General features: G+C 40.0%; 1 protein-coding gene across 2 annotated transcripts; it reads left to right on the forward strand.

The window, feature by feature from the left end:
• The first annotated feature begins 6,651 nt into the window (after positions 1 to 6,651).
• fibpa (fibroblast growth factor (acidic) intracellular binding protein a) lies at positions 6,652 to 18,271 on the forward strand. Of its 2 annotated transcripts, XM_060927848.1 has the most exons (11): positions 6,652 to 6,929; positions 7,015 to 7,126; positions 11,101 to 11,299; positions 11,393 to 11,519; positions 11,606 to 11,706; positions 13,807 to 13,940; positions 14,128 to 14,236; positions 14,354 to 14,417; positions 16,197 to 16,283; positions 16,370 to 16,467; positions 17,908 to 18,271. In XM_060927848.1, the coding sequence occupies exons 1-11, from the start codon at positions 6,906 to 6,908 to the stop codon at positions 17,975 to 17,977; spliced, it is 1,125 nt and encodes a 374-aa protein (XP_060783831.1). In that variant the 5' UTR covers positions 6,652 to 6,905; the 3' UTR covers positions 17,978 to 18,271. The 2 variants fall into 2 exon arrangements, with proteins under 2 accessions (XP_060783831.1, XP_060783832.1); XM_060927849.1 differs by having other exon boundaries at positions 6,652 to 7,126.
• The last annotated feature ends 1,118 nt before the right edge of the window (positions 18,272 to 19,389 follow it).

Genomic DNA, 19,389 nt, shown 5'->3' on the forward strand with positions numbered 1-19,389 from the left:
GGTGGTTAAGGCGCCATACCATGAATGCGGGCGACCCGGGTTCGATTCCGGCCCGAGGTCATTTCCCGATCCCTTCCCGTCTCTCTCTCCCGCTCATTTCCTGTCTCTACACTGTCCTATCCAATAAAGGTGCAAAAAGCCCAAAAAAATATCTTTAAAAAAAAAAAAATATTGCAGTGTAAACCTATTTTCCTCTGGATAGAGTAGTTATAACACTATGCAGAGTAAAATCGTCTAAATGGTAGTGTCAAAAGTGAGAGTTAATTCCCACTTGCACACAACGACAAAATCTACTCTGCAGGGTGATGATTCCCTGCGAAAATACAATATAGAGTCAGATTAACTCTGAAAATCTTACACTATCTATAGTGTTAAATATTTTTACACACCTCATTGTTAATTTTGACACAAAATAGAGTAAAATTAACTCTAAAAATCTTACACTGGCTATAGAGTAAATTTTACACTGATTTTGAGTGGGACCAAATGTTATCTGACAGAGTTAAATTCAACTCTTAAAGAGTAAAATTGACACTATGATTTTTACTGTGTAGGGTATATGTGTTATGAAGTCAAAGTATACATTCCACCTCCACTTCAATGCTACAGGTGTCAGAGATTTGGGCATATAGCGGCTGAGTGCAGGAGCAAACTGAGATGCAGCAAGTGTGGTGGTGAACATAAATCTAATGAGTGTGACAAACCTACCAAGCCAAAATGCTATAATTGTGGAGGGGAACACAGTGCAGCTTATAGGGACTGTGAATTCAGTAAAAGAGCAACAGAGGTACAAAGAGTAAAAGTCACTCAAGGAATTAGCTACTCAGAAACCGTGAAGAAGGTCTGAGGAGTTGTACCAGGATTCAGTCAGAATGAGGTCAGTAATGAAGCGGAAAAATGTGAAGGATGTGATTGGTTGGGAAAGAAAGCCTTAATAGTTAACAAACGTGACTTTGTGCTTTTTATAGAAGACATTATAAATTGTTCAGCCCAGACACAGAGCCAAAATGAAAGGATTAAAATAATTAGGGGTTAAGCAGGGCTTAATTTGAGCCGGAACATGACGGAACAAGATCCGGAACCTCCGTCGTCGGATCCGGCAGCTATTTTCATTTCATTCGGTGTTCTGGCAGCTATTTAAATGGATCAGATCACCTCCGTGACCATCACAAAGGGAAAAAAATCAAACAATAAATTAAATTAAGTAAATAAAAAATTTTAGTGTTCGGTTTTGATTTTGATATCTGTTGTTGATTTCTCTCCTATGACATCCACAAAATCTATGTGAAAGGGGAAGGGGGGGACATGGGGTGTATACTTCCGCTCAATAGAACACCGGGTTTTTCATAGCCGTTAGCTTGCGCTGTGGAAAAAATGGCAAAAAAACAAGAAAGCTTACTAAAATTTTTCAAAGTTCCAGGACAGCCGGATCCTAAACGACCTAAAATGGACGACGTTGGACACAGTGACACTGCACCAGCACCTGCTGCAAGTGTAGTCCGCGGGAATGATCAAAAACGAGAAGAATGACATGTTGGTGGTGATGATGGCGGTGAAGCTAGAAGTGTTAGTGCACCAACTGCAACCGTCAGAGGGAATGAGGATCGGGAAGATGAGACTGGTGATGGCGGTGAGGCAAGTGGGGCTATCTGGACCGATGCCCAGTTTAAAGAAAAAACCGCCCCTGCCTTTTTTTTTTTTGAGTCGCCGGATCCACCCACCTCCCGCGTTCCGGCCCGGGACCTCCCACTTCACAAATTAAACACTGGGGTTAAGGGACTGTTATGGGAAATAGTAAGAGACTGCTTAAACAAAGACGCGCAATCATCCCAGACAGGATCCAGCTCATATTAAAGATGTTAATACTGCAATGGAATGCTAGAAGCTTGATTGCTAATGGTCAAGAATTCAAGAAATACATTGATAAACTAAGAGAGAAACCCAGCATAGTTTGTGTACAAGAGACATGGTTGAAATCAGAATTAGATTATATAATAAAATAATATACTGCAGTTAGAAGGGATAGAGAGAATGGTAAAGCAGGAGGAGTTGCTACAAAATGGAACAAGTTATAGAATTCTACTTGTAAATTAAAATCATGAATCAATCATAATCAAGATATGGACAAATAGCGGTTCTGTAAATGTAATTAATTATTATAACCCATGTGAAAAATTAAATGAGATCATGTTAGAAAGTATTATGGGACCACTACAAAATGATGTAATATGGTGTGGGGATTTCAATTCACATAACTCACTATGGGGAAGTAACAACACAGATACTCTGTTATAGAAGAGTTTATAGATAATCAGTTTAGTGTGTATGGGGAAGGTACACGATATAATAGTTCAAACAATACAGAATCGGTGCTTGACCTAACATTTGTATCAAATAGAATAGCAGTTAAGAGCACATGGAGTGTGGTTAACCAATCAACAATAGGAAGTGATCATTATCCAGTGCTAATTAAAGTTGGAACAGAGATGTGCTGTGAAAGCATGAAAAGAATTCCCAGGTGGAAAATGCAAACTGGGAAGGTTTTCAAATGATCAGTACAATAAGATGTCTCAAACTGGAAAAAAGCTCAAGAAATGGATAGAAATGAATATAACAATACATTAGTAGATGAAATAAGATCTGCTGAGGAAACAATACCTAAAAGTACAGGAATTGGAAGCAATAAGAGTGTACCGTGGTGGAATGATGAATGTAGTAAAGTGGTAAAAGCAAAGAATAAAGCATTTAAATGTCTAAAAAAATCCCATTCTCAAAAAACACTGATAGATTATAAAAGATCACAGGCAGTTGTCAGGAAAACAATCAGGAAACAAAAATGAACCTTTTGGAGAGAATACTGCAATAGTATCAGAAGGACTGTGCAAATATCGGATGTATGGGGCATGATAAGAAGAATGGGAGGGATTCTAGGGAGATATGAGTTATCAGTATTAAACAATGGAGATAAAGTGGCAATAAATGACTCAGAAAAGGCTGAACCCTGAGGCCAGACATTCAGGAGAGTACACAGCTCAGTAAATCTCACCAAGGAGGCTGAGCTAAAAAGAAGCAAAGTTTTAGAAAATTATCCAACAGTTTTAGAAAAGAAGGAGAGTTCAGGAAATCCATTGGATTTACCTATTAATACATTCGAGGCGAAAAAAAAGCAATTAATTCTGCTAAACAGTCTACTCCAGGGATAGATATATGTTATGTTATGTTATGTTATGTTATAAAATGTTAGCAAATATGTAGGATAATACACTGGGAAAAAGTATTAAAACTATTGAACAACATCTGGGATTCTGGTCAACTTCCAACAGCATGGAAACATGCAACAATAGTGCCTGTACTAAAACCAGGGAAAGATCCATTGGACCCTTCTAGTTATAGACCAATTGTGTTAACATCACAATTATGCAAAACCATGGAACGAATAATCACGGTAAGATTAAATTACTTTCTCGAAATCAATTGTCTCTTTTCTCCACATCAGAGTGGATTCCGTAAGGGCCGTAATACAATAGACTCAGTATTATGTTTAGAGTCAGATATCAGAAAAGCACAGACTAATAGGGAGGTGGTAGTAGTAGCAGTATTGTTTAATATAGAGAAAGCCTATGATATCCTTTGGAAAGAGGGTTTATTAATTAAATTAGATTATTTGGAAATGGGTAGCAGGGCATATAATTGGATTCTGGATTTTTTATTTGATAGAAGGATACAGGTAAGGGTAGGTGAGGAATATTCCAAGGTATATACAATAGAAAATGGAACTTCACAAGACAGTGTATGTAGCCCATTATTATTTAACATTATGATCAATTATATCTTCTCAACAGTTGAACAAGGTATAGGTAAATCTCGCTATGCAGATGATGGGGCCTTATGGATTAGAGGCCGCAATATATCATATGTCAAAACAAAAATGCAAGCCACAATAAACGAAGTAGAAAAATGGGCAAATAAATAGGGATTTAGATTATCAGTTTCCAAAACACAAGTAATATGTTTTACAAGAAGGCATAAAATCTCACCTATTTCTATAAAATGATATGGTCATCCTCTTGAGCAAGTCAAGGTAGTAAGATTTTTAGGAATCTGGTTTGATGAAACGCTAACATGGAAGATTCACTTGGATAAGGTCAAAAATAAAAGTAAAAAGATACTCAATATTCTCCAGTATTTGACAGGACAAACTTAGGGAGCAAGTAGAGCGTCCTTAAAAAAACATATATTGGGCTCTTATGAGATCTGTGTTCGATTATGGATGTCTAGCTTATATGTCTGCCGCAGAATCAAACATTAAAATATTAGCTGTACTACAAGCTCAGGCTTTGAGAATTTGCAGTGGGTCTTTTAAAACATCCCCAGTGTCTTCAATGCAGGTGGAAATGGGGGGAATGCCATTAAGGGTCAGAAGGCTACAACTGATGATGGCATATTGGGTCAATCTTCAGGGGCATTATGACAACCATCCTGCTAAAAGTATTACAAAAGATTGCTGGGAACATCTCATTCATCTCATTATCTCTAGCTGCTTTATCCTGTTCTACAGGGTCGCAGGCAAGCTGGAGCCTATCCCAGCTGACTACAGGCGAGAGGCGGGGTACACCCTGGACAAGTCGCCAGGTCATCACAGGGCTGACACATAGACACAGACAACCACTCACATTCACACCTACGGTCAATTTAGAGTCACCAGTTAACCTAACCTACGTCTTTGGACTGTGGGGGAACCCGGAGCACCCGGAGGAAACCCCCGCAGACACAGGAAGAACATGCAAACTCTGCACAGAAAGGCCCTCGTCAGCCACGGGGCTTGAACCCGGACCTTCTTGCTGTGAGGCGACAGCGCTAACCACTACACCACCGTGCTGCCCCAGATTTAAATATTCATCAGGAAATAAGAAAGAAATCAAAGGATCCATCAGTGAGGGATATTATACAAAATTATTTGGATTTTTATTTTTCTAATCATACATGCATATTTACAGATGGTTCTAAAGACCCCAAAAAAGAATGTGCTTGATCAGCAGTGTATATTCCAAAGAATGGAGTAAGTATTAAGAAAAGAGTGACTGACAATGTGACAGTATATACTACAGAATTGGTGGCAATATTATTGGCCCTGGAATAGGTTAAAGAAAATGCAATAAACAAAACAGCTATAATCTCAGATAGTTACTCTGCACTGGAAAGTATTCAAACAGATATAAATCAATGAAATATTTATAACTTTGCTTAAAATAGATTCCAAGGGCATTACAACTAGTTTTCTTTGGGTACCTGTGCATGTTGGGGTGGAGGGAAATGAACAGGTTGACAAGCTAGCTAAGCAAACACTAAATAATATAGAAATAGAATCGCAAAACGGTGGTGTAGTGGTTAGCACTGTCGCCTCACAGCAAGAAGGTCCTGGGTTTGAGCCCAGTGGCCGACGAGGGCCTTCCTGTGTGGAGTTTGCATGTTCATCCCGTGTCTGTGTGGGTTAATCCGGGTGCTCCGGTTTCCCCCACAGTCCAAAGACATGCAGGTTAGGTTAATTGGTGGCTCTAAATTGACCATAGGTGTGAATGTGAGTGTGAATGGTTGTTTGCCTCTGTGTCAGCCCTGCGATGATCTGGCGACTTGTCCAGGGTGTACCCTGCCTCTCACCCATAGTCAGCTGGGATAGGCTCCAGTTTGCCTGCGACCCTGTACAGGATAAGCAGCTACAGATAATGGATGGATGGATAGAATCGCAAATCCCAATTAGTAAGGCAGAGGCTAAGATTCACATCAAGTCCTACGCAAAGTCAGTCTGGCAGGATGGCAATGAAACAGGGAGACATCTATATTACATTGAAAAACAGGTGAATACTGGAAGGATGGGGCAGGAGTCAGAGAGAAGACATCATGATCACCCGTTTAAGAATTACAGGGCTTATCTATTTTGTTAAGAGAATAGTTAAACACCTAACTGGAAATTGTGAATACTGTAGTCATCCGGAATCAGTAGAGCATATAATACTTCACTGTAAGAAGTCTCATCTCATCTCATTATCTCTAGCCGCTTTATCCTGTTCTACAGGGTCGCAGGCAAGCTGGAGCCTATCCCAGCTGACTACGGGCGAAAGGCGGGGTACACCCTGGACAAGTCGCCAGGTCATCACAGGGCTGACACATAGACACAGACAACCATTCACACTCACATTCACACCTACGGTCAATTTAGAGTCGCCAGTTAACCTAACCTGCATGTCTTTGGGGGAAACCGGAGCACCTGGAGGAAACCCACGTGGACAACATGCAAACTCCGCACAGAAAGGCCCTCGCCGGCCACGGGGCTTGAACCCGGACCTTCTTGCTGTGAGGCGACAGCGCTGACCACTACACCACCGTGCCGCCCACTGTAAGAAGTATGAACGTGAAAGAAATGAGCTTTATAAATCTCTCAAAATGGCTAATCATCACAATTTCACATCACCTGGTTTATTAGGGAGAGCATCAAGTTAGATATATTATTACATTATCACATTTCTGAAAGATTCAGAAATAGCTAAAAGAATAGAAGCGTCCCCCTCCCCATAGCGACTGTTCCACACTCCAGCCCAGTAGGTGGCGATAATGCACCTTTAAGTTGGTTTGCCAACCGCCATAAAACCTTAAAGAAGAAGAAGAAGAATCTTTCCCCTCCGTTAGGGAAGTGTTTTGTTGTTGAATTTTTGTAAAATGGTTGACTTATGTCAAGCTGAGTTTATGAATTCAGTTATACTGTTCAATAGTTTATTTTGATCGCTTGTGCTTCATATCTTTTTCTGCAGCTAGTTAGCTAGCAACTGCTGGCTAATGACAGCTACAGTGTAGTGTTTATAGGACTAGCAAGCTAACGCTACTTTCCCCAGTAACAAGCACACAGACATATGAATATAATAATCACTTCGTGGGTGAGTGGACGGTTAAAAAAAATATAATAATTAAACTCTTGTTACGCGATCATTTTCGAAATGTAAAGCATTTCTTTTACGCTAGCTAAATACATACAGTTTTCAAATCAAGATGTCAGTGGAGCTTGACGTATTTGTGGGAAATACTACCATCATGGACAAGGAGGTGTACCAGTTATGGCTTAATGGATATACAGGTAGCTAAACTCACTGCCAACAGAAACATGACACACATTATTGACCATCTTTAGTGCTGAAAAAAGAAATAAAACTTTGTGCACGGTGGTGTACTGTCACCTCACAGCAAGAAGGTTCTGGGTTCGAGCCCAGGGCCTTTCTGTGTGGAGTTTGTATGGTGTCTGCGTGGGTTTCCTCCACAGTCCAAAGACATGCAGGTTAGACTAATTGATGGTTCGAAATTGACTGTAGGTGTGAATGATTGTTTGTCTCTAGTATCTCACTGGGCTGCGACAAATTGCAAACGTCATTCGCAAGAGAGTTTCAAAAGTGTCTTGAAACATTCGCGGGGCTTCTCAATTTCCTGGCATGAGTCACAAAGTGTCGCTCCTTCGTCGCTGAAATTTTGAACATGTTCAAAAAATTCGTGCGACAAAATTTCTCTCAAAATAGCCGCAAATGCGTCGCTGGTGTCGCAAAGCTGTCACGAACTCTTCTCAAGTCAGTTTCCGTGAGGCTTCCTCTACTTCCCTGCTTGCTGAGGGGAAGCCGGGCTGCCACAGCCTGCGTCTAGTTGGAGACACAACAATTGCGGTAAAATATGCGAATACAAATTCAGTGTGATTCCAAGCGAAAATTGTCGCCAATTCGCATATTTTATCGCAATTGTTGTCTCCAACTAGTCACAGGCTGTCGCAGCCCAGTGAGATACTACTGGTGAGATACTAGGTTCCAGCTTGCCCGCGACCCTGCACAGGATAAGCGTCTACAGATAACACTGGGGAACAATTTGAAAAAAAAATTCTTTTGAGTTAGATTTTTATGCTGATTAAAACTAAAATTGGCATGATGATTCCAAAATTGCAGTCAGTTTTTTTCTAGCACGTCAAGTTTTTTCTCCACAGCTTACCCTCCAGATAAGCAAAATTCCACTGTAGTAAGACTATTTGAAGGTTATGGAAGAACGTTATCAGGGTAGATGGGATGTACATATGATGGCTGACTATTGTTGGAGCATCAAATGCGATAGTCCTCAAGTTGAACACTCCGGAAAGAGCTATAAACGTAAATTTTTTACCTTAACTGGTGGCACGGTGGTGTAGTGGTTAGTACGGTCGCCTCACAGCAAGAAGGTTTTGGGTTCAAACCCAGCGGCCGGCGAGGGCCTTTCTGTGTGGAGTTTGCATGTTCTCCCTGTGTCTGCGTGGGTTTCCTCCGGGTGCTCCAGTTTCCCCCACAATCCAAAGACATGCAGTTAGGTTAACATGGGGCCCCCTTGGGCTGAGGTGCCCTTGAGCAAGGTACCTGACCCCTGTCTGCTCCCCGGGCGCTGTAGTGTGGCTGCCCACTGCTCTGAGTGTGTGCGTGTGTTCACTGCTTCAGATGGGTTAAGTGCAGAGGATGAATCTCACTGTGCTTGAAGTGTGCATGTGACGAATAAAGGTTTCTTCGTGCACACAATTACTGTATAATTACAGTAGCCATATCCTTTGTAAAAACATAAGTGTTAAACATTGCAGTCATGCCTGTTTCTTTCATATTTCATTGTATGTCAATATTTGTAAATTTTTATAAAACAAGCACATATCTGTTAAGTACAGTATTTTTCATATTTTTTAAGAAAACGGGGATCCTAAGTTCAAAAACTTGACGTGATAGAGAAAAAAAACTGAGATCAGTTTTGGATTCCGCACCCAAAAATTAGTTAAAAACAGCTGTCAGACCTAACTCAACAAAAATTGTGTTCCCCAGTGTAATAGATGGATGATATTAGAGTTTTGTGTATCTGTTGATACCTGGTACTCATCAAATACTGTAATCATCTGATGTTGAGCTGACCCTCTGCCAGAGGTGGACAAAGTACCCAACTTCACTACAAAGTACAGATCCCACTGGTCAAATGTTACTCTGACACAAGTGAAAGTTGTCCAGTCAAATTTTTACTTAAGTACTTGCTTAAAAAAAAAAAAGTATTAAAAGTACATTTGTCAACGCATCGTTGTATTATTGCCACAAAACCTGATACCGTTACCAAAGACAGAAATGTGAATTCAGAAAATGAATGCATGCTGTGCCATCATGGTGGTTTAAAGTGCATATCCTGGACCAAATTCGTTTTTGTTTTATATGAAAGTATGTCCCTTTACACACTCATCCAGAAGGGTAATTTTGCACAAGGCCATCTGTCTACAGCAGAAAAAAAAAAATAAAACGTGTCTGGAAAAATCCCAAGGGAGTCTGGAGCCAGATTCGTGACGTTACCTGCAGAAGCGAGAGCTTGCACGGTTTCAGTGCACAGCCTGTGTAGACCAAGTTTAGCAGCTAGCGATTTTGCATTGAAATATGGAATTGTCACCCGAGCGCAATGTGGGAAACGATGAGTACTAATCCCATCCTACACCCTCCTACGATACATCTGTTTACCATTTTAATAATTACGTGATAACGTTGAAGAAATTTGCAGAAAACCACCAGGTCGTTTTCTCATAAACAAATCAGCGCTGACGTAGGATTCAGAGGGAGGCGTCCCGCACGCGACGTCATGAAAATCAGTGTTTCCCGGGAAATCCAAATGCCAAGTTTTTTCAGAGGCGGACTAATTTGCCTCAAATGGCTTGATTTCAAATGAATTTTTCTGGTATTGCGCAAGGTAAAAAAATTGCACAAAATGCAAAATGTGACAGATATTTGACCAAAGTTTAATATAAAATAGGAGAATTACATTGATCTTGCTCCTGAATTTACCCGTGATATGCACTTTAATGTTAAGCTAGTTAGTCAGTGAAGCCCCACCTGGCACGCTAGCAAACTCTTTTCAAACCCAAAATCATATTGGGTAGCTAACGCTACTAGAAAAGAAAGATTTCTACATTTTTTTTTATTTGGCAAGATTATGCTAAAACATTTCTGAAAGGACTTCAGATAAGTTAACGTTATTCATGTTAGCGTAACTCCATAACTAACTGTGTCCAAAAGTTAACTAGCTATGTGTAAATGTTATCCGTGGACAAGGCAATGGCAACTTGGCAGGCAAATCCATAGAAAGTCATTTGACTAACCAGACTGCATCGCTATTGCAACATTATTGCTAGCTCTAAAAGCACAGACAACTTCGTTGTAAGCTTTCTCTTGGAATAAAATGTTTATATCCCTCAATATGCTTCTATAGGTTGGATGGCGAGTTTTTGTAGGCTGCGATGTGGTTTGTTTTTGGCAAACATTTAAAATGAAACAAATCTTTAATCCTTTCAGAAAACTGAAACATGGGTTCATGGGCCATGGGTTTGTGCATTCCCCAGAAGAACTGCCTCCTTCCATTCTGCCATCAACTGATCATGTTAAATAATACTGTTGAGAAATCATTGAACTTTATTTTATACGGTTTATGGCCGTGGCGTGACCCTAGTGATTACTGATAGGCTGTCCCACTGTCACCTGCGCAAAAACCATCACGTTTAAGAAAAGAAAAAAGCATCCACTTTCAAAGCTGCTTCATAGTAACGAGGACCTTGATAGGAATGTAGTGGAGTGAAAAGTACAATATTTGTCTTTCAAATGTTAGTCATAAGTTTCCCCAAAAAAAAATACTCAAGTAAAGTACAGATACTCAAAAAGTGTAAATAAGTACAGTTCTCAAGTAAATGTACTTCATTACTGTCCACCTCTGCAAACTTCTGTCACCAACTTGTACGAAACATCCCAGGTGTGATCAACATGCTTTAAGACAGATTATATTTTCTGTTTGTCTACAAGATCTTTGTTGTGTCAGCATCACATCACATAACATGCTTTTACAGCGTAAAATAGGCTATGTATTGGAAATTATGGAGCTGGTACAGTTCCGGATACCAGCACACTGTATCAGATCAGTACACGACAAATAATTTCAGAGGCTGAAAATAGTTTCAAATGATTGACCATCAGTTTATTCCTGATAATTCATAAATCTAAAATGATAAGAACTTGGCATAAGCAGAATGATCTGTCTCTTTAGTGAATGATGCAGTAAAGGTGAGGATAGACGGAGGTGTGATGGAAGAATGTGAGACCAGTGCTGACGTCCTCCTCAGTGACACCATGGACCAGTTTCGAACCTTCCAGATGTGTGAGAGGCTTCTGCAAAATCCAGCGAAATTAGCTAATCAGCTTCTCTTCCAGATACCGCCAGATCGACAAGCCATGCTGATTGAAAGGTGCGCAGTTTTATACACCCAAGTTGACAAATTGTCTGTTTAATCGTTGCGAATATCTTTTCCAGACAGTTCTTGTCTTTGATGATTGACCAGATATTATGCATTTGATGATGCCTTTGCTCGTGAGGTCCTTGGAAAGAAACTCTCCAAAGGGACAAAAAAAGACCTGGATGATGTTAGTGCAAAAACTGGCATTACACTGAAGAGTTGCAGGCGACAGGTGGGTAGAACAGTAAAGCAGCTTGTAAACTCCTAAATAAAGGGGGAAAAGGTTTGGGGTTACTGTATGCATTGTTTGTCTCCTAGTTTGACAACTTCAAGCGGGTGTTTAAAGTGGTGGAAGAACTCAAAGGCCCCCTGGTGGAAAACATAAGGCAGCACTTTCTGCTGTCTGACCAGCTGGCGAGGTGAGAGTGAAGGAATATCTGCCTTTAATTATCTGCATCTGACTCTCTGACCATTTGCTGAAATTGTATGTTCTTTCATATTCATCAAGGACTCTTAAACTTTGTTAAATGCGACTTATGTACTGCACACACCTTCAGTCAACTCATTGATGGTACACTAGAAGAAGAAGCCTTTATTTGTCACATGCACAGTGAAATTCGTCCTCTGCATTTAACTCATCTGAATTTGTGAACACACACACACATACCCAGACCAGTGGGCAGCTATACTACCGTTCAAAAGTTTGGGGTCACTTTGAAATGTCCTTATTTTTGAAAGAATAGCACTGTTCTTTTCAATGAAGATCACTTTAAACTAATCAGAAATCCACTCTATACATTGCTAATGTGGTAAATGACTATTCTAGCTAAATTCTACTAAATGTCTGGTTTTTGGTGCAATATCTACATAGGTGTAATAGAGGCCCATTTCCAGCAACTATCACTCCAGTGTTCTAATGGTACAATGTGTTTGCTCATTGCCTCAGAAGGCTAATGGATGATTAGAAAACCCTTGTACAATCATGTTAGCACAGCTGAAAACAGTTGAGCTCTTTAGAGAAGCTATAAAACTGACCTTCCTTTGAGCAGATTGAGTTTCTGGAGCATCACATTTGTGGGGTCGATTAAATGCTCAAAATGGCCAGAAAATGTCTTGACTATATTTTCTATTCATTTGACAACTTATGGTGGTAAATAAAAGCGTGACTTTTCATGGAAAACACAAAATTGTCTGGGTGACCCCAAACTTTTGAACGGTAGCGTGTGCTACAGTGCCCGGGGAGCAGTTGGTGATTAGGTGCTTTACTCAAGGGCACTTCAGCCCAAAACTGCCCCATGTTAACCTAACCTGCATGTCTTTGGACTGTGGGGGATACCCACGCAGACACGGGGAGAACATGCAAACTCCACACAGAAAGACTTCCATCGGTCGCTGGGCTTGAACCCAGAACCTTCTTGCTGTGAGGCGACTATGCTAACCACTACACCATCGTGCCGCCTAGTAACACTTTCAACACTGATACAATTATGTGGGTGTTTAAAAAAAAAAAAAAAGAACTCAAATATACCTTTAAAGTTACTTCACGTGTACAGTCGAGTCCGAGTTCAGTCTCGAGTCCCCAATATTCAAGTCCAAGTCATTAAAGAAAGTTTCGAGTCGAGTCCGAGAACAAGACTCCAACCGCACTATTTGATGGTGGCTGTTGCTGCCTTTATGTGAAAAGCGTCTCTGTTACTGTGTTGGACTAACGTTACTGCTCGACTGCCCCATTTTAGTTAACAGGCTACAGATAAAAAGCTTGTTCATTGCTCAGCAAGCCCTGCCCAGTTTCAACAGGGCAAATAACATGAGAGAGAGTTAACACTCGCTAGTTCGTCGGTCAGCAAGCCCCGCTATCAACAGGGCAATGAACATAGCGTGTCACTTACTTCTTTGGGTGGAGTCTTACCAAATGACAGTTGAAGTTTGAGGTTGTCCCTGTCGTCTCCTCGATAGTTCTTCTACATGTGGAACACATAGTCACAGTGCATTTTTTCCCCACTGCACGAGAAGTCTGTATAAGCAAAGCGAACAATCCTAGGGGTGTTCTGTCCAGGCATTTTAGCGCCATTGACGTTAGTTTGTTCCTGAACATGACGTATGAACAGGTGAATGTGCATTCTCTTGCATGAAATTAGTATAAAAATTAATGTAGATATAAATAGCTTATGCCAAATTATTATGGCATGTTACAAAAAATAAGGAAAAAATCCGAGTCCTCGTCTCCAGTTTACGAGTCCGAGTCATCAGTACTCAAGTCCAAGTCAAGTCACAAGTCCTTAAAATTAGGGCACAAGTCGGACTTGAGTCCGAGAAGCCTAGAACAGTCTGAGCTGTACCACACTCGAAACAGTGTTACTGGTCATCTGAGAAAAAAAAAATCATTGTTGAAACGTTTTAGGATTGTTATTATGGGCGAATTAATAACTACAATAATGCATTATACAAATTCAGTTAAACCTTGGCAGAGCTGCTGATTCTGCCCTTTCTGTGGACACTGCTGCCAATGCTTTTTACAGGGATTATGCGGCCGTTGTGTTCTTTGCCAATAATCGTTTTGAAACGGGGAAGAAGAAGCTTCAGTATCTCACTTTTCAGGACTTTGCCTTCTGTGCTGGGCAGCTTATCAATAATTGGACAGTTGGAGCTGTGGGTAAGAGAATTTCCTTCAAAATTAAGTCATTCTTTACTCATATTTTTAAAAAAAATCAGCAATTGTAAACGATTTCTTGGATTTTAGTTTATTTGAAGGCTTCGCCCTGTGCCTATTAATAGTTCAGGCCCTTAAAACGATTGCTGTTGCTGTAACCTTTCTTTTCTCGTTTAACTTCTGCTCTAAGACAACATGGTCGAGGACATGGATGTGGATTTAGACAAAGAGTTCCTTCAAGACCTCAAAGATCTAAAAATGTTAATCACAGACAAGGATCTTTTGGACCAGCACAAAAGGTATTGGATTGCAGCCTGGCACGAGTTTAAGTGAGGGATATGGATAGAGATTAATGGAATTAATGTGTAAATGTCAGCAACTTGCATTGTAATGAAGGCAATTTCTTGTCTGCTTAGTCTAGTATGTGTAGCTCTGCGAGGAAAGACCAAAGTCTTCAATGAGATGGAGGCCAATTTTAAGGTACGAGAATGCTTATGACAAGTCATATTATCCTGCAGTACATGTATTGCAGTGCCCGCCACAATTATTGGCACCCATTGTGACGATTAGCAAAAATCCACCTTTTGGTGAAGTAGCTTCATCTCACACTGAAAAAAAAAAGATTTAAATCCAACCTTTTAATTGAGAAATTTATTCATAGAAAAACAAATCCCTCATCAAGAAATAATTATTTTTGACAGAAACATGTGGCATTATTATTGGCACCCTTGGAAATTATAGTGAACATAACTGGAGCATGTTTCCCATTTAAATTGTACAATATTTTTTTGAGTTGACTGGAGTGTGTAGGAACTTTCAAGCTGTAATCCATGACTTCCTGAGTAACTGGGGGACAAATATGAGGTGACAGAGGCCAAATTCCCTTGGTCATCCATCAACATGGGAAAGATAAGATAAGAGAACACACAAACCAAATGAGGGAGAAGTGTGTTGACCACCATAATCAGGGAATGGTTATAAAAAATAGCTCCTCACCTGAAAATGTCCATTTCTACTGTTAGCGCAATAATAATAATTAAAAAAAAGTAGACATCAACTGGAAGTGTTACAAACTTGCCTGGAAGAGGACCCAAGTTTATTTTGCCCCCATGTACAGTGATGGTAGGAGAGGCAAAAAAAAAAAAATCCCCCAAGGATCACTGTTGGTGAATTACAAGAAAAAGTAAAATCTTGGGGTTTCTGAGTCTCAAAAACCACCATCAGATGCCACCTCCATGCCAACAGGTTATTTGGAAGGTGTGTCAGAAAAAAGCCTTTTCTGTCAGTTAACCACAGACATAAGCGCCTGATGTTTGCGAAACGCTACTACAACTTTGACTGGAACCGTCTTCTATGGTCTGATGTAACACAAATGGAGCTTTTTGGCAACAAACACTCAAGGTGGGTTTGGTGTAAAAAGAAGGATGGCTATAATGAAAAGAACCCGATCCCAACTGTAAAATATGGTGGAAGTGCTGTGATGTTTTGGGGCTGTTTTTCCTCCAAAGGCCCTGGAAACCTTGTTAGGGTACATGGCATCATGGACTCCATGAAATACCAGGACATTTTAAATCTAAATCTGGCTGCCTCTGCCAGGAAACTAAAACTGGGTCATCATTGGATCTTCCAGCAGGACAATGATCTGAAGCAAATGTCCAAATCAACACAAAAATGGTTCGCTGACCACAGAATCAAGCTTCTGCCCTGGCCATCTCAGTCCCCTGACCTGAACCCCATTGAAAACCTGTGGGGTGAGCTGAACAGGAGAGAGCACAAGAGAGGGTCGAGGACCCTGGATGATGTGGAGAGATTGTGTAAAGAGGAACAGTCTCAGATGCCCTGCTCTGTATCTCCAACCTTATCAAATGCTATAGGAGACTCAGTGCTGTTTTACTGGCAAAGGAGGTTGTACAAGGTTTTAAATGCATGGGTGGCAATAATAGTTGAAAAATAATGTTTGTTTGTTTTTTTTTGGTAAGGGATTTTTTTTCTCTGAATAAATTTATTTCAGTTAAAGGTTGGATTTTTCTCATTTTTTCCAGTGTGAGATGAAGCAACTTCACCAAAAGGTGGATTTTTTTTTTCTAACCCTTTTTACTAATCTTTACCCGGGTTGCCAATAATCATGGAGGGTACTGTACATGCATAAGCAATATGTCAGTGAAGTAGATTTTTTCGGATGAGCTCTTAGCAGTCTGCGTTTGAATTTGAAGGGTAAAGAGAATTTAAGTGTTTCATTTGGAAAATATTTCTCTCTAGAACCTCTCCAGAGGCCTTGTGAACATTGCTGCCAAGTTAACGAACACAAAAGATGTGCGTGATTTCTTCATTGATCTTGTAGAAAAGGTAATATTCATATCTTTAACAAAGTTCCTGGAAATGTAAAGCACTCTTGATGGTGACTTGAGACCTTGCTTATGTCCACTTCACAGTTTATTGAGCCTTGCAGGTCGGAAAAATGGACATCGACAGACGTCAACCTCTACCTCACCCACTACACAAACTCGGCACACATACTAGACAGTTTCAAGTAAGTGCATTGTTGTGACAGCAATACATATGTGAGTGACATTTCTTCTCATACACAGGCCTAACGGTTTTCTCTACTTGTCTTTCTGGTTAAATACGGGTCCATCAAAAGAAAGTCTATAATGCAGTGACATTTTCAAAAATAATAAAATGAAAATTTTGCGATATAGAAATGACTATAACATTCAAAACTGTCTATTCCTGTGTCCGAAATCACTCACTCGTTCACTACTCACTATATAGGGAATTACTATATAGAGGACTATATAGCAAGCTCATTGGTAAAATGAAAAAACACTTTCGGACACTACTCTGCCGTGCCATTATTTGTGTCATTACTGTCGCACGATTAAAACGTGCCAGATCAGTCGGCTGGTGGGTTTTCAAAAATAATAAATACATATTATACTGAGCGTATTTCCCACATTAATAAATACAAAGTACTTTGTGTCTGCTGCATCTTTCAGTTCTTTTAAATCAAAGCTGAATCCTTTCCTTTCTTCTTTGCCACTGCCTTTTATTAAATCAAATTTGAGGCGTTTGATTAATTCCTCACTCTGCACTGTAACTTTTATTCTTGTATTTATCTTATTCTATTTTATCTTATTTTCTATTCTCTTACTATTTTTAATTGTACTTAAATGTCCGTTTATAACGTGTTTCTTCCCCCGGCCATTCACCCCAACACACTTCTCTTTTTTTTTTTTTTTTTTTAGTGCGACCGCAATGCATGATGGTATATATTGTTTGGTTAGTGATCATCGGTTGTACACTACTTTTCACGGTGCATTGTGTGATACTATGAGTCCGCTATGAGTCCGGACAGCACTACAAAATGGCGAACTCATTATATAGTGAGTGATTTTGGACACAGGGTATATTCTCTGCTATGCAGTTTTAGAAGGAAGGAAACGAGATGGTCGGTTGTTCCAAGCGTTTTGGAGACCATTTCTTGTTCTTCTGCTCAATTTGGTTCTCACGTCTGCAGGTCCCAGTCAGACTCGGTCCCTATAACATTCAATTTAAAAAAATGGTTGAAAATCCAAATGCTCTTTTATAGTGAGAAATGCAGAAGACAATAAATAGACATCCAAGGCAAAAATGTGGTGTGTCTGTCTGTTCTTCCAGTGGAGGTCACTGTGTCTCATCTGATTTGCAGTGGATATAGTTACCTTCTTTCCTGCGTAGTCATTTATGCACAGAGGCCACTGTGGAATGTGTATTTGTATTTACATGACACCTACTAATATACTCAGCGATGACACATTCACCCCAAACCATGTGAATTAGGAACTTCTCATACAAGAGTTTTTGTGTGGTTGTACAATTACAAATACATTAAAAAAAAAAAATCAAATGCTATTCGGTTTACTATAACATAGATTGTCCATGTCGTTTTAATGCCGCTCTGTCTCACTCTTTCTCTTTTTCTCATTCTCAGGCACCAGACTGTCTGGAATAGGTATATGGGAGTTATTAAAAGCTGCATCCTCAGAATGTATCACGAATGAAGAATAACAGTTCTTTGTTGTTTCTTTCTCTCCTCTTCACCCTTAATCAAAACTGCTTTGGACTCATCCCAACCCAGCTCACAGTCTGACCGTGTCGTTCTTTAAATCCCCATGTTTTCCATCATTTTTCTCCTCTAATCCTTACCCAAATATCTCCAACAGCTGGCCATCTCCTGGACTCCCTCCTCCCACTTCCCCTCTTTCCTTTATCCTCTGTTCAGTTCTTCAACCATTGGCCACTGTCACTCCCACGATGACTTGTAAATAAACAGAGTATGCTATGGGTTTTCCCTACACTGTGTCCTCACTGACTTGACTATGTATGGTCCAAACATTGCTATTTAAGTGGTCCGAGCCGCAAAAATACAGCTTACCGAACAATACTGTCAGGTTATTCTGAAATTCTGCCATTAGGATAATATTAAATCACACTGGATAAGAAGATTGATCTTTAAACCATGTGGTTTGTCAGTTGAACAATTGAACCAATAAGTGTGAGGTTTTGAAGCCTGGTGTGCAACGACAGATGCCGTATGTGGCCTTTTGAGAGGGTGGACTAACAGTAGGGGCTACAATTTGTCAAGCTTTTATGGTGTGTGGGTGTTCAGTGTTGTCACAGACCTCAGGCACAGGCCAATAAATGAATATTTCTACTTTTGCAAATGGATTAAAAGCTGATCTTTTATTATCATCCATATTATTAAAGATAAAATACTTTTTTTCTTTTTTTTTTTTTTAATAAATGTGTCAGAAAACTAACTTTCGACATCTTGTGAAGCACTGATCTGGATAAATACATCATGTTGAATCCATATTGAAGTGCTGTAGACCAAAATACGGGATAGGTTTTGTGTCCTTACTCTAAAAGAGGAGGCTGAGTGTGTGAGAAAGCAGGCTATTATGCCTATAATAGTATTAGTGAAGTAAATGTGTAATCTGTGTCACTGTAAACTGCATAACATTTAAACATTTCTTTCTTTATATCATCACTAAGGATCTCCAGTTTAAATATTTGGACAGAATGAAGGGGAAAAAAAAGGATGTTTCCAAGCAGACATGTGCAGACGTGCAAAAGTCTATTCCTCCATTTCTTTGTCTCTCTCTTTCTTCTTCTCTTGCTAATTTTTGACCACATTCCACCAGCCTCTCTCCCATGCTATAAATATCTGGAGTCTGAAAGGGAGCGAGTGAGCAGTGGAGTGGAGTGAAAAAGATGGGTGAGATGAAGGTTGAATTGAGGTGGGAGGGGGAAAATAGAGAGAAAGTTGCAAGCTGTTGGGGGCGAGTTTAAATGAAACCAGGTGCGTTAGAGCCCTAATATGCATGTGTGTAACTGTGTGAATCTATGCACTGTTGTTCTCCTGGCAAATCGACAGATTTGGAATTTTGGAATTTGGGCCGCAGACCAGGAA

This window comes from Neoarius graeffei, chromosome 8 (genome assembly GCF_027579695.1).
Source record: "Neoarius graeffei isolate fNeoGra1 chromosome 8, fNeoGra1.pri, whole genome shotgun sequence".
NCBI classification, from domain to species: Eukaryota; Metazoa; Chordata; class Actinopteri; order Siluriformes; family Ariidae; genus Neoarius; species Neoarius graeffei.